Source organism: Mesoplodon mirus (assembly GCF_964341445.2).
Source record: "Mesoplodon mirus genome assembly, chromosome: 8".
NCBI classification, from domain to species: Eukaryota; Metazoa; Chordata; class Mammalia; order Artiodactyla; family Ziphiidae; genus Mesoplodon; species Mesoplodon mirus.
Window position 1 is genome coordinate 19593718 of NC_138984.1, and position 16516 is coordinate 19610233.

General features: G+C 37.5%; 1 protein-coding gene across 6 annotated transcripts in view; it reads left to right on the forward strand.

Annotated features, from left to right (window-relative positions):
- Positions 1-219: 219 nt before the first annotated feature.
- Positions 220-16516, forward strand: part of USP37 (ubiquitin specific peptidase 37) — a 97793-nt gene continuing 81496 nt past the window's right edge. For 2 of the 6 annotated variants that reach the window (XM_082631499.1, XM_082631504.1), the window contains exons 1-5: positions 220-373; positions 4376-4471; positions 6960-7033; positions 9039-9263; positions 14306-14477. In XM_082631499.1, the coding sequence (XP_082487625.1) occupies positions 9108-9263; positions 14306-14477 (328 nt within the window). In that variant the 5' untranslated portion in view covers positions 220-373; positions 4376-4471; positions 6960-7033; positions 9039-9107. Of the gene's footprint in view, positions 374-4375; positions 4517-6959; positions 7034-9038; positions 9264-14305; positions 14478-16516 lie in introns of all 6 variants that reach the window. The other 4 variants (XM_082631500.1, XM_082631501.1, XM_082631503.1 and 1 more) reach the window with 4 other exon arrangements.

Genomic DNA, 16516 nt, shown 5'->3' on the forward strand with positions numbered 1-16516 from the left:
GCCCAACTGGGCTGAGTAGGAGGGAAAAGGTGGGAGGGCGAAAATGAGTGAAGTAGGAAGTGCGCATGCGTACTACGGTCAGGGCTGGGACGAGACTTCACTCGGTACTGGGGCGGGGCGAGGGCGTAGAGGGGCGGAGTTTTCAGGCTGGCGCGCACGCGCCTCATCTACTCGCGTCGGGTGTGCGTGCGTGCGTGCGTGTTTGCGTGTGGTCACAGTTCCCGCCATCAGCCGCTCTCCCTGACTGGGGGAGCGAGCGGCCCCTCTCCTTCGTGCCCGGTGTCCCTTCCTTCCTAACCCCCGGCTCCTCCCCCTCCGTGCGGACTCCGTGCTTCCGGCAGGCCTGTCCGAGGCTTCGGACTCACAGGCACAGGTAAGGTGGGCCCGGCGAGCGTCTCAACTGAGGCTTTTTACCCTGGCCCCCCAACCCTGGCTCCCCCGGCTCCCCCGGCCCACCCACCCCGTGCGGTCCGCCCACTTGGCGTTCACTCTTCTGGAGTTCGCCCCGCTGCTGCTCAGCCCGCCCCCATCCTCGCGACGCCCCCTCTGGCCTCACAGGTACTCCACTTAGGTCTTTTCCCAGGCTTTTCCTCTCCTTTGACTTGGTCTTTACTGTCACTCGCTCCCTCCGCGACCCGAACCTGACCCCTCTTTGCTAGGGACTGTTGTCGTCCGCCACTCGTCCCTTAGCGAGGCCTGCTATCTCTTCAGGTGACTTCCGTTGCCGCACTTCCATCAGGCCTTGGGATATGATACTGTTTCACTCTCTTGGCTGTTCTTCACCTTCTCTTTCCTAACCATTTATCACTAAAAGGCATGATTTGTATTTTTTAGTGCCTTTGGTTGGTCCCCATCTCTAGCCATCAGATCAGGTTGTCAGGTTTACCTGTTTTAGGTCATGATCCGTGAAAGGAAATGATAATTGATGACAGAATTCTGTGTCTGAAGAGTTGGCCTGTAGTGGTTTTGTAATCCTTTCAAAATTTAGGCTCTGTGTAAATACCTTTTTTGGGGTGGCAGTGTCTGACAAGTCTCTAACAGGAAAAGCTATCTAACAGAGGATGTCAAGTAGGCAAGTTGGGATATACTGGGTTGGAGCTCAGAGGAGAGCTCTGAGCCGGATATATAGGTAAACGTATATAATATATAGATGTCATCTGTCACGTTGGTAGTAATTGAAGCTATGGATGTGGATGAAATTGCCTAAAGAGAGTACAGTGCTAGAAAAGAAAGGGACCTAGGATGGAGCACCTGAGGGATTCTTGGTGTTTAGTAATCGGATAGAGGAGTACAAGTCTTCTAGAAAAGGTAAAGGAAGTTATCAATAATGTTGAATTCTGCTGAAAGGTAAAGTTGAATGAGGACTGAAAGGCCTGTTGACATCAAAGTAATCGATGATCATGGGGAGAGATGTTTGATGGAGTAAAATGGTTATCTGGGTTCAGTCCTAGGTTGTTCTCCTTTTACTCTTCCCTTCCACCCTGTGCTTTAAATTCTACCTGTATATTGATGAGAAGTTTTATTTCCAGCGTGTTCCTTTTGTTTTCAGCTCAAGATCTAAATAGCCAGCTGTCTGCTTGACATCTCAACTTAATTTTTTTTCTTAGGAATTTCAAATATAACATGTCTGAAACCAGTCTTAATTCTCTCCATACGCAAATGCTTTCTCTTCCGGTATCCTATTTCATTAAGTGGTATATCCATTTATCCATTTACATAGTCTAGAAACTTGAAAGCCCTCATCCCATGTATCTATACCCTCTTCAGGTTCTGTTTATTCTTACTTTCATTATATGTCTTGAATCTATTTCTGTACATTTTCATTAGCACTTTTCTAGTTCAAGCCACAGTCCTCTCTCACCTGGACTTAATGTTTCCTATATTCTCATCTGTAAAGTGGGAATAATAATCACCTTATTGGATTGCTATGAGGATTAAATTAAATAACCATGGTAAGCACCTGACGTAGAGTAAGTAGCCAGTGAGCATTCATTGTTATTGTAATTGTCGTTATAAGCCGAATCACTTCAATACTCTTCTGTCTGGTTGTCCTAATTTCTTTCATTCTTGCTCCTTTCACTCTCTTCCCCAGACCCAAACAAACTACATCACTTTTCCATTCAGCAGTAACACATCATTTCTCTGCTTAAAAACCCACCCCAGTCCTTAAATCAGGTACCCTATTATAATCTTTCATCATGCCCGGACCTTATACCATTTTTCAGAACTTTTAATTATATATTTACTTGTGTGATTATTTAAAATGTGTCTTCTACTAGAATATGGGTTAGGAACTATTTCATTTCTATTTCTCAAGAATTTGTTAAATGAATAAATAAATTGGAGCTTGCTATAAGAAGCATCATGTCTTTGGGAAGCACCAGCTTACTGATATTCTTGTCATCTGATGACAAGCATCTTTTTTCACTCTGCAGACAAATTAAAGGACACAAAAGACCAAAGGGTTTTCCAGCTTTGGATGCTTTTACCCATTCTTATGTCATAGAATCATTCAGATTTTAACTCTTTGAATTGGAGATAAACTTTATCTAGGTCAACTTCTCTCTTTACTTTGAGCGACCAAACTAATTTTATCTCTTTGTGCATTTGTTTTATGGACCTTTTTAGGAAAGAAAGCCCTTAAAAATCAGAGCAGTGGTTTATATATTTTAACAGCAGGTTAAACTATGAGACCAGTGAAGATGAGGTTTCCAAAAATATATAAAGGAAAATTCCATGTTTAAGTAAGTGGTTGGTGGTAGTTATGGAAGAAAATACTAAAATCTTTAATAATTTGTGTGTGTAAAACGGGATTTATGTTGAGAAATAGAAAATTAAAAGTAGGAGTGCCAAACACAGAAGTATTTGGATTTATTTTATAGATAGTGATGAGCTGTTAAAAATGTTTGGGAGAAAGTTTCAGTTAAGCAAGATGAATAAATTCTAGAGATAAGCCGTACAACATTGTACCTATAGTTAACAATACTGTATTGTACACTTAAACATTTGTTAAGAGGGTAGATCTCATGTTAAGTATTCTTACTACAGTAAAATAAAAAAAACTTTTTTTAATGTTTGGGAGGGGAATTAGCATCAGTAGCATGTATTTTCGCGTTTACTAAATGCCTGTTATTTTGTTGGGAGTACAAAAGAAAATAAGACAGGGCCCCTCCACCCTCCCCCTGCCCCCTTTAGAGAGAAAGTTAAGGAGACACACTTTAGTTGGTAAGAGATAAAAAGAATAGTCCTTTAGAAAGGATATTATAGGGTAAAGGATTTATTGGATAGGAAAATCTTGAGAGAATGGAGACTGGAAAGTGGTTGCTAGAAATCATTGGGGATGCAATAAGGTAGTGGTTAAAAACATGGCTTCTGGTGCTAGACTTAGTTTTGTCTCTTACTGACTGTAACCATGGATAAATTACCTGATCCCTCTAAGCCTCAGTTTCCTCATTTGTAAAATAGAGATATTAATAATCCCCACCCTTTAGGATTATTGTGACGATTATGAGATATGCATGTATGGTGCTTAGTACTGTGCTTAGTAAATGTTGCATAATAAATATTAGGTGGGAAGAATGGCAAAGTGATGCATTTCTGAATTAGGGTAGTAGTGATGAAAAGACTGTGTTTGAGATAAATGAGAATGAGGTTAAAGCTGATGCTAAGATCTTTTTGCCTGAATGACAGTGGAAGGACAAATGTAGGGAAGTCTGGGGAGTCTCTTAAAGAGGGCGTGGACTGTGTCATATTCACATGTGTATCCCTAACACAGTGCCAACAGATTGGAGTAGCTCAATAAATGATTTTTTACTAAGTGAACAAAGGAGTTTAAAGTTGACGTTATAGAATTCAAGAAGGCAGTGAGAAATGTTTGGGTAAAGCTTCAGGGAAAGTTGAGGCTTTGAGAGGCCTAAATTTGGGAAACAAGCCCATGAAGTTAGTTTTGAAAGGAAAGTAAAAGCCAAGTTTACCCACCCTTTGAAATTTGTATCAACACATGGTGGAAGTGGTATTTTAAGATTTAAGACCTCATTATGTAACAATGTTTATAAAGTCAACAAAGGATACACTCTTTTTTTCATTGCCTTCTTAGTTTCAAAATGTAGCAGGCGTAAATTAACCAAGACACAAATTGATGAAGGGGCGTGCTCCTGGAGTCCCTCGTTTTCCACAGCAGATATATCCCTAGAGTTCTGTTGATTATGTGTGTGTATGTATATGTGTATCTTGAGCATTAAATGTTTTCAGTAAAGTAATTTGTGGTTTTTAAGTAGTCAAAGGGTTAATTTTTGTTGTATAAATGATCACTTAAAATTTTTTTAATTTTGTAAATGAATTTTTTTTTAAAAAGACACACTTATATTTTCTTCAGCTGAGTTGATGGCTCCCGGAGAACTGGCATAGCTGCAGAATATGAGTAGTTCCCCAAGAAGAGCGCATTGCCTTTGGCACAAGGATCAGAATAAAGGTGAATTGTTATTACATAGGGTTTTTCAGTAAAAGTCATTGAAAAGTAAGTAATGTTTTTATTTTGGATATATGTTTCCAAGAGTATGCAAACTGGCAAGAATTGACAGTTTTCTTCTATTTTGTAGTAATAGTTTTGTGCTTTAGCATGCTTTCTTAAACCACAGAATACCCTCTGGATAACAATGTTTTCAAAGCAGTACCTAAAATATGAGCATTTAAATAACTGTAGAGGGTATAGAAACATTTTTGCCAGTGTTGTTGATTGAGCTTTCGTAGACTACTCAAAATTGAACAGTAATTTTAACAATAGTGGAGAAATTTAGGGAAAGGAATCTCTTTGGATGTACTTAAAAAATAATTGGTTTTTCTTGTACTTTGTCTTCCTAATATTGCTTTGATAGTGAATTAGCATTACAGAGTTCAGTGAAACCTTGTCTTTGTCCTAGCTTCATAGAAAGTTTAACTGTTACTGGATCATGCTAGATACCAAAAAGGAAACTTAGTGTTCCTTCTCTTAACCAAGTAGGGCAAACCCTGATAATATGATCAGTGTACAAAAGTAAATATAGTTAATTCATTTAGTGCAGGAGCAGATAATGGACTAGCTTGAGGCATTAAGAAAAAACCTTATTGATTCTGCCAATTTTATGTCCTGTACCTTTTAGATTTTTTTCTCGTAGAAGAAAGAGAGATTGCTAGTAGAAATGGTTAAGAAAATGTTCAATATCTGATGTAAAATTTTATACAAACCAAAACTCTGCACCAAAATGTTTGAGAATTATATCTAGAGAAATCATGTATTACATATAGAGAGAATTATATAGAGGGAAACAGAAGTAACCAATAAAGTTTTTTTATTGAACTTTCAAATCTTCACCTCCAAATCTTGTTAAATAATCTAATTTTTAAAAATATGTTTTTGTTGGAGGAATTCAAGGTCAATGTCCTTTACTTGCGTTTTGGTCTTTAAGGAAAGCACTAAGATAATTGGATTTTATGTTATTCGCTTTTAATTTGGCACCCTGACATAAGGAAAGATGCGGTAATTTGATAAACCTCCTTCTTTAAGTGGAGTTTCTTCATTGAACAATAAATTATATGAATCCTAGTTTAGGCAAGTTTACTAATGTTTTTTGTTTTAATAATGCATTCTGTAACTGTATATTCTTGTTTTTCATAAATGATTTTTCTCTCAGTGAATCTTAACAAGATACGTGGACAGCTTTGCATTTAGGAGAAATTCAGATGCACATAGAAAAAGCCTATATGTAGTATTCAGAAGATGAGGTATATATGCAGTGCAGAGTGATACTCTTCTAGAGAGCTTAGTAAACATAATCCTATATCGGCCATATAAAAGGGATTTATGGTTCTGGTATCTGCTGCTGTGTATTTTAACAGTAAATCGAATAAAGTTGATAGTGCTGATTTATTCATTATTCTTGAATAATGAGTTTGTTTCTTGTATGCCAGACACTGTCCTAGTGGGGATGCAAAGACTAAAGAACATATTCCCTGTCGTCAAACAGCAAAGTCTAGCTAGAGAGAGACAGAGGTAAATAGACAGTTTATAATACAATATGGTAAATGCTCTACTAGAGGTAAGCACAGGGTACAACAGAAGAGAAAAGCATTCAATGCTGTCAGTGTGGATATGGGGTGAGAGAAGAAGTGAAAGGTAGCTAGGAAATCCTTCTTAGAGAAAATAATATCTAAATTGAGTTTTGATTTTATAGCCAGGAGAAGAAAAAAAGGGGGGTGGTGAGAGTAGGTAAAAATCCTGCAGACGTAGACCACAGTGTGTGCAAAGGTACAGTGGCTTGAGAACATATGCCTTTTTTAGGAAAATTGTAGGTAGTTCAGATGGCTGGATTTGGAGGGTTTGTTGGGGATAGAGAGGTAAGGAGGGCCTGGATCATGAAGAGTGTTTATGCCATGTTAATGAGTCTAGATTTAATTGTGAGGGCATTGGGGAGCTGTTGAATGATATTGAGGAGAGTGATGTGATTTGATCTGAAGTTCACTATAAAGATGCCTGGAAGGTATATGGAGGTAGAAATGACAACCTTACCTTCCATTTCCAGAAGAGAGAAGTCAAAGATAACTCATGTTTCTGGCATGGGCAACTGGAGTAGGAGAGGGGCCACATATTCTTGGCAGTGCTGAGAGACAGAGTGGAAAAAATCTCAAGGCTGTATCTAAATGATGAAGCACCAAATTATTAATTGTAAAAAAAAACATTACAAACACATTGCTGGCCCAGATTTTGTAGTTACTAGTTTGAGCAAAATGTCACATTAACAGGTCTGTAAACAGTAGTGACCTCTATTACTCTGATGGATTCATACACCCAGCCAATTATACTATCTGAATCTGGCCACAATTAGGCACTCAAAAAATTTGATGAGATGAGTGAGTAATAGTAGAGGACTTACAATGCATAATACCTTTAACTATTAAAAGTGTTTTCATATCTCTCTTTAAAGTTATTCTTAGCTGTTTGATGTACAGCACCTAGAGGCCTCGAACTAGGATTCCCCAGGCTGTATTCTACCTACAGGTGGGTTTTGTTTGATTTGTGGCTTTTAAAAATAAGTTTGAATTCATTGCCCTCGATTTAAAATGAGCAGTTGAGGGCTTCCCTGGTGGCGCAGTGGTTAAGAATCCACCTGCCAATGCAGGGGACACGGGTTTGAGCCCTGGTCCGGGAAGATCCCACATGCCATGCAGAACAACTAAGCCCGTGCGCCACAACTACTGAGGCTGTGTGCTACAACTACTGAAGCCCGCGTGCCTAGAGCCCGTGCTCCGCAACAAGAGAAGCCACTGCAGTGAGAAGCCCGTGCACTGCAACGAAGAGTAGCCCCCGCTCACCGCCACTAGAGAAAGCCTGTGCACAGCAACAAAGGCCCATTGCAGCCAAAAATAAGTAAATAAAATAAATAAATTTATAAAAATAAATAAATAAATAAATAAAATGAGCGGTTGACAGAAAATTTGGATGTCATTTTCTTGAAGAATTAGATATCTGGCAAAGCTAGGTTCACTGTTTCTACATGGCAAAACCGGCTAGATTTGAGTGGCAGTTTTCATATTCTGCCTGCCTAAATCATTTGTGTCACCTACCTGGCCTCTATAGGCAGTGAGTTGGTGACCCTTGTTAACAAGTTATTTGTCTGGGATCTTTGGATAAAGAGGTGTTTCAGACAAGGAATAAATTCAGAAAGTGGACAGTAATTCCATTCATATTGAAGCTGCTGCCTGTTGAGTGCTTAATGTGTGTTATTTCATTTAATATTGCAACACTATAGCATTTTCATATTCCTGTTTTACAGTTGAGAAAACTAGTTGTTAGGAAAGGTAAGTTACAGATTAGTAAGTGACAGAGCTGGCTCTTGATATCTAGATCTAGTATGCTTTTCATTGTACATATACTACTACTTTTAGCTATTCTAGTTGAGCTGTTTAGGCAGAGGCAAAGTTTAATGATTTTTAATTTATTAAATTATAAGCAAGAATCTGTATTAGAGGCAATGTTTTTAGAGGTTTGAAGGCTATAGTATAAGTTTTGTTTTAATTTTAGATGATTGCATATATGTGTGTATGTGTGTAACACACGCACTATTTGATAACATTTTTTGCTGTTACTCTAATTGTATTTACTTGCTCACATCTGGTAAGCTGGTTTGAAGAGTCTTAGACATTCTGTCATTTCTGTAAGTATCAGAAGTTCACTTGGGAAATTTGAATATTTGTCCAAGATAAACTTAGTAAATATTCTTTCCAAGAATGGTACTATTAAGCATAAATGATAGGTGGATCTTAGGAACAGGGTTTTTTTTCCTTTGTTAGGCTGTTTTCCCTAGAGAATAAATGATTTTCCCAAGTAATACAATTCTTTAGGTTAAACTAATTTGATTATTCTCACAATTATTTATTCATTTAAACTAATTTGATTGTTCTCACAGTTAATTACTCATTATTCTCACAGTTATTTATTATTTATTCACATATGGATATGCATAGACTACCACTGGTAGAAAGAATTATTTGGTGATGTGATTTGATGTTTTGCTAGGAACTTAATTCTAACAAGTGGAGTCAGCTGACTGAAAATATTTTTTTACTTATATTTGAAATTCAAGATCCTCTAGCATCATGAAGGAAGTTGTAAAAGTTGCTTATGTTGCCATGGGCACTCACACTGCGGATGGAGTCTTTAGAATTCCTGATTGTCTTGCCTTTAGTAGCAGCAGTATGGCTGTTAATGGTACAAAATGCAAAATTTAGGCACTAATGGACACGGGTACACGGCAAAGGAGAGAACAGGTGCAGAAAAAATAAAAGGTGGGTAAATTCCGTCACTGAATGTCAGCGACTGCTTCATTTGTTTTTCTTACCTGTGCCATCCAGCTAACCAAAGCCTTTGAGGATACTTAGTAAGAGGTAGTTTATTGAAATGGAGAAAAGGACGTAAGATGGTTCATTAAATATTCTCTTTCAAACTCTTGTTTTAATCACTAGTAAGTTGTAACTTATTGTTTTGTTTTATTTTTCTTCCTTAGAATCTGTCAGGTGAAGGTATATTTTTTTCTTTTTAATTTGGCTAGAAGCAATTTATTTTTAAAGAAAGTATGTCTCCTCTGAAGATACATGGTCCTATCAGAATTCGAAGTATGCAGACTGGGATTACAAAATGGAAAGAAGGATCCTTTGAAGTTGTGGAAAAAGAGAATAAAGTCAGCCTAGTAGTTCACTACAACACTGGAGGAATTCCAAGGATATTTCAGGTATTACCAAATTTTGATTTGGAATAGATCTTCAATCACATCCTTTAGTGAATAGCTGTTCTGTGCCATACTAAGTATCATGGTAGCCCTCCTAGATTACTATTTCTTGCTTCTTATTTCCAGGACACTAATGCTATTAGGTATATATATTATAAATTATTCAGCAAAATTGTTGGTGGTGTATAATAAAGAGTAGGAAGTAGTCACCATTATTGAAAAGAAAACTGGTGGGAGGAAGCTGAAAGGAACGGAGTTTGGATACTATCTATCTAAGCTATGTTTAAAACCACATTAGGATAACTTCAGTTATTTTTCCCCCATTTTTCCCCCCTCAGCATATATGATAAATTCATCACCATTTAGTGTTAGCTTTTTTTTTGAATCATTCCTTAAGCCTTTATTTCAACTTAAAACATCCCTCAAGTTTTTTTTTGCGTGTGTGGTATGCGAGCCTCTCACTGCTGTGGCCTCTCCCGTTGTGGAGCACAGGCTCCGGACGTGCAGGCTCAGTGGCCATGGCTCACGGGCCCAGCCGCTCCGTGGCACGTGGGATCTTCCCGGACCGGGGCACGAACCCGTGTCCCCTGCATCGGCAGGCGGACTCTCAACCACTGTGCCACCAGGGAGGCCCCCTCAAGTTTTTGATGTAGGGCCAAGGCCTGTCTTGAGTTTAGGGCCTCCCATTAGTGCTTTTCATCCTACTTCTCATATAAGCCACACGTCCGAGGGTTTCACAGTCATTTTTTCTTAGTTTCTTTAAAGTGGAGTGAGATCTTAAAGACATTTTGTGAGGCAATCAGATTTTTCCAGATTTAATGGTATCTTACAGTTGGCTCTCCCACACCTAAGCTGACAGTACATTTTTAGTAACTCACCTTTAATGTGCCTTTCCCAGACATTCAACTTGGATCTTATAGAAACAACTTATCTCTTCTGCACTCATATTTCTTTACTTTAAGTAACTTTAATTAAATTGTGTAATTACAATGATAGGAAGAACTAGCATAAACAGCTTTGGGAACAAACAGATTGGCTTTTGGTGAGCAGACAACTCCACTGGTGAGAGTGGCAGGGTGCCGGCCTGCTAGAGTAGCCACTACTGGCTGTGATCACGCAGCATGTCGTGGACCTTGTCTTTACATTTGCAGAGGGAATGGAGACCACAGATTAGTCAGTTAAGTGTCGGCCACCTAAGAGAGCCCTGGCTCAGTATGGCTTCTGTTCCATGTCTGGCCTAGAAGATGAATACCTTGAAGGTCTAGGTTTTATCTTTCTGGTTAGTTCCAGAACCTAGCACAGTGGTGGGTGTATAGTGGGCCCTCAATAAACATTGATAAACTAGCTAACTGACTATACCAACAAAAACAAAGCTCACCTTTGCCGCTGCACATCTTCTGGTGAGGGTCCTAAGCACCATTCCACTGTGCAGAAGTTGGATTAGAGAGAAAAAGCTAGCAAATGAATTCCTAATACTGCTGTAAGATGAGATGATGTATACCATTAAGTAGTAAAATGGAAGGCAGCTATAAAGAAGTGAATTTTGTATAATATGTAATTAACCTAGGTAACTGACTAACACAAAATAATAGTGAGACAATACACTTGATAACATCTTATAAAGGATTAGATAATATTCTTATGTGAGGAAAAAATCCACATTTACAACCACAGTATTTGACTGCAAAAAGCCTCACTGATGATTATGTTCTGGACCAGCCAGGTCAAGAAAAAATTTCCCTGACTGATGTATCCTTGCAGTATTGAGTTTATTTTTATTTTTTTAATAGATCTTTATTGGAATATAATTGCTTCACAATACTGTGTTAGTTTCTGTTGCACAACAAAGCGAATCAGCCATATGCATACACATATCCCCATATCCCCTCCCTTTTGAGCCTCCCTCCCATCGTCCTCCCTGTCCCCCTGTGCTATGCTCCTGCCTCCCACCAGCCAACTATTTTACATTTGGTAGTGTATACATGTTGATGCTTACTCTCACTTCGCCCCAGCTTCGCCCTCCCACCCTGTGTCCTCAAGTCCATTTACTATGTCTACGTCTTTATCCCTGCCCTGCAGCTAGGTTCATCCGTACCTTTTTTTTTTTTTTTAAGATTCCATATATATGTGTTAGCATACGGTATTTGTTTTTCTCTTTCTGACTTACATTCACTCTGTATGACAGACTCTAGGTCCATCCACCTCACTACAAATAACTCAATTTCGTTTTTTTTTTTTAGTGTTAGCTTTTAATAAGACTCATTAGTGTCTCTTCTTAATTACTTCTTCATAAATAATCCTGCCAAAGGTTGTGGTATAGACCGTTCAAGGATGATTATTCAAGGTCATCCTTACAGCTGTTTTCTTCTAACTGTTAACTTTTGAAAGATCTCATTATTTTTTCACTGCAAAAGATAGTTAATGTTGTTTTCACTTCTGTCTTGTGCAGCCAAGAACTACTTGTGTTGATAAGAGTTGAATTTAATGTCTTACTTACATTTTTCTGCACTTAAAAATGCTATATTTGTTAATTAGATTATAGAAAAGTATAATATTCATTCTAAAGTACTCTTTTGAAGAACAATTTATAAAACTTTATGCTTGAGAACCAGAGCTGAAGTAAAATTTCGATTTATCTTTGCTTTTAAACTACAGAAATACATTGATTATGAATTTATGTATCAAAGATATTCTTAAATAGATTGGAGGTGGTGACATGGGTAATAGAAACGATAGTTTCTACCACGTGTATATATCTACTAATTGCCCATCTCAATGAAAGATTTTTTTCAAATAGAGGCTCAGTCTTTCAGTCCTCATCCCAAATTAGCACTGAGTAAATATTTAAATACTTAAACAAACATAGATCTTTAGAAGCATGAGGAATCTGCCTATGATTACACCTTCCTCTCAGTTCTAGATGAATTTGCATTCAGCATTCATTTGTTAACCACGTACAGATTACCGTGGTGGGTACTGTGCTAAGGGCTAAGAATACAGAGCTGAATGAGACACTTTTCTTCTCAAACTTAAGAGTAACCAGATACATTCTCAGCTGTAAAATTATCTCAGAGATACTGAGGTAACACAAAGAAGGAAGTGTTTTGTGCTCTGAGGATTTAGAGGATAGATAGGAATTTGCCAGACACAGTGGAGGTAAGGTGGAGGTGATTTCTATAATGGACAAACACATGCTAGTGTGAGTCAACACTCAGGGAACCAGAAAATTATTTTAAAATAAATGCACAGTAGGGAGTGAATGGCAGAAGTAGAGGCTGAAGAGCTAGATAGGAACCAGATCTTGAAGCATCTTGTTTGTCATACTAACGGGAACTTAGATACTAAGGAGCCAAGAATCTTAAGTTTAAATTCATTTGACAGCTAGGCGGATGACTTTGTTTCAAGAGCTGGTGGGAGAATAAGGACGTGTAAGAGGTTATTGTGGGAGTTTAGATGAGAAATGAAAGTCCTGAGCAAAGGAAAAGACAGTGGGAGAAGCAAGTGGAGGAAAGGGTAGATTTGAAGAGATTTCAAGAAGATTTAATTCATTAGATTTGGGGGGTGAGAGAGAAAAGAGTCTGGGGAGATTCCTAGGTTTGAGTGGATGGCAGTCCCTTTCATCTTCTCTTTGATAAGGGACAGAGGGGAAGAATTGGGGCATGAGGATTGGGAGAGATGAGTTTTCTGAGGTGTCAGGCATTCAGATAGTGGTATGTACTAGGCATTTGGTAAAAAAAACTGGAGCTCCGGCAGAGATGTGGACGTAGAGAAAAGGCTGAGAGGCCTCACCATATGGGTAGTAACTAAAATTGTGTGACTAGCTAGGATTTTTCAGTTGTTGAAATCATAAAGTTCAAGATTATTCTCATATTGACTGAAATAATGGTTTTATGCAGTCTCTTTTCCTTTTTGCACAGTAAACTGCTGATTTAAATATTTTGGAGTTAAAGCATCTGAAACTAGTTATTGTGTTTTATGATAGAATTTCTACTCAAGGACATGAATTTAAGACCAAGTTTGAAGCTTAAAAAATGTTATTTAAGTTTGAAATAAATAAATTAAGGCTGGTAAAACTCGTTTTTCATTCTTATCTAAAAATTGTCAAAGGTCAATTCTCCCTAATTAAAAAAAAATTGTGAAATGCTATTACTTCTTTCTTTATGCTGTTCAGAGGCTATGTCTTCAGCACAAGGCAGCTTTAGAAACCTCTGTAATATGCCTGCTGAGGGAGAGTGTTAGAGAATAAGGATGCCTGGTTGACAGGAATTATTTAGATGAAAAAAGTGCAAGATTTATTAGTTTAGTCTTGGAAAAATTTCAACCAAGAGAAAATAAAAGTTATCACTTAATAGCACATATCCAGAGTCTGGAAGAGTATAAGACAAGTTATTGAACCAGTTCTGGGGATTGGGAGAAGTAAGCTAAGGGAGTTCCAGGGTACTTATGATCTTTGTGATTGAAAGTTAAATGAACCTGCTTAGACAGTTAAAAAAGAAAAAAAGAATGTTCTAATGCTGCTAAAGGTTTATGTTGATGTGTTTGAGAAGTGGAATTCTTTTGAGGATTACAGTTTGGATTAGTATATCCTTTTATATTGCAGCTGCTTAAACCACTTGCTAGATATTTCATAAGCTTTTGTTTAAAAAAAAAAACGAAGAAAGAAAAAGCCTCTAATCCAATATGGCTTTCTAAACTGGTGATGGTATAACCATCAAGGCCCTGTAAATTAACTTATTAGTTTTTATAACTTTATAACTATACTTGAAAATATGCAGTTCCCTACCAAAAAAATCAAGAGTGTTAGGATTACTGTGTAAAATTTTAATAGTATGCGTTTGCCTCTCCTAGAAGTGAAATCTTTGATTTAAATGTGTCAAAAATGGAAACTCTTTTTGGTTGGAGGGGGAAAAAAAACAACTAAATTAATATGGGAAAAAGTAAGAAATGTGTAACTTAGAAAGTATAAAGTTTAGTGTTCATTATACAACTTTTTCTGCTTCATTATAATTCGTTTTTAATGATACTTTTCCTTTTGTGTTGATCAGCTAAGTCATAACATTAAAAATGTGGTGCTTCGACCCAGTGGAGCAAAACAAAGCCGCCTAATGTTAACTCTACAAGATAACAGCTTCTTGTCTATTGATAAAGTACCAAGTAAGGATGCAGAGGAAATGAGGTTGTTTCTAGATGCAGTTCATCAAAACAGACTTAATGCAGGTGAGCACTAATCCTCCCAGGGTCTGACATTAGCAGTTACAAAAATATTACTAGATAGTAGACCAGTATCCCTCATGAATATTGATGCAAAAATTTTCAACACAATACTAGTACACCTAATTCAACAGCACGTTAAAAGAATTATACACCATGACCAAGTAGGATTTATTTCTGAAATACAAGAATAGTTCAAGATACGAAAAAAATCTATCAGTGTGATTATTCAAATTAGCAGAATGGAGGACAAAAACCACATGATCATCTTGATGCAGAAAAAGTGTTTGATACAATTTAACATTCTTTCATGATAGAAACACTCAACAAAGTAGGAATTAAAGTAAACTACCTTCCCTCAACATAATAAATGCCTTATATGAACAGCCGATAGCTCGATGATGGAAAACTGAAAGGTTTTCCGCTGAGATCAGGAACAGGAAAGGATGCCCTCTCTTACCCATTCTATTCAACATAGTACTGGAAGTCCTAGCCAGAGCACTTAGGCAAGAAAAAGAAATAAAATTGGAAAGGAAGAAGTAAATTTATCTTTGTTCTCAGATGACATGATCTTATATGTAGAACACCCTAAAGATTCCACGAAAGAGTGTGTCTAGAAAAGCAGTAGGATTTAAATTACAATTGGGAAAACTTAACCTTGTTACATAAATCTTATATACTTACTTTTTTATATGAAACTTATTCTGAGGTTTTGTTCTTGCTATGAAAACAGAAGGTACTATAGAAAATCACACAGTATGATAAGATTCCCCTACCTCCTCCAACCCCTTTCATTTAAAATGTTTTGATTTTTTAAAAATATATATTTATAGGCATCTTTTTAGGAATAATCTGTTGCTTAAAATGAGTTTTCCACTATTATAGAGTTAGTCTCCAGCTCTATCAGTACTTTGTTATTACTGATATTTTATAGTTGACAAACTTTTGAGTTTTTTAATTTAAATATAACACATTAAAAACATTTTAAAAATGAAGATGTAGCAATGCTGCCTTGCTTGGATTTAATTAATACCTCTATTTCATACACTATTTTCTTGTTTAAAAAAATTTTTTATGGTTGTTTGCCATTTGGTTTCTATTCATTATGTGTTCATGTTACCAAATCTGAACTATGTCAGTCTTCTAAATATTGAATTTTAGAATCAAGGAATTGAGTACCGTTTGAAAGTTTAGAATATATCAGGGATTATGTCTGTATTTCTATATTTGTTTTATTCCATCATATTAATTGAATCACTGTTTTAAGAATTGATGTGTGTAAGAAAAGCATGTCTCTAAATGCATTAGAGGGGACTCCCTGGTGGCGCAGTGGTTACGAATCCGCCTGCCAATGCAGGGTACACAGGATCTATCCCTGGTCCGGGAAGATCCCACATGCCGCGGAGCAGCTAAGCCCGTGCGACACAAGTACTGAGCCAGAGCTCTAGAGCCCGCGCGCCACAACTACTGAAGCCCGTGCACCTAGAGAGCCCATGCTCCACACCAAGAGAAGCTACTGCGATGAGAAGCCCGCGCACCTCAGTGAAGAGTAGTCCCTGCTCGCCACAACTAGAGAAAGCCCGCACACAGCAACGAAGACCCAATGCAGCCAAAAATAAAAAAATTAATTAATTTTTAAAAAAATAAATAAATAAACGCATTAGAGTGGAAAGCACAGTAGACTGGGGCCCAAGTTTGAGTCTGAACAACATGGCATAATGGAAAAACATGAGCTTTGGACTTAAAACAGGTTTGGGTTTGAATCCTAGCTGTACTTGTTATTTCCTGTGTGGTTTTGGGCAGCTCCCTTAATAACTGAGTTTCCGTTTCCTCATCTCTAAAATGAATGTTTTATCACCTTAATTTCAGTGCTTAATAAAAAATCAGAGCTCATTAATGTAAAGCATGACTGGCACATGATAGGCACTCAGTAAGTCATTACTGCTTTTAGAGTGGCTAGCTGTGGACTCTGTACTCTTAGGCAAGTTGTTTTAATCTTTAGGTTTAAGTTGCCTTAGCTGCCCAAAAGTGATAATATGTACTTT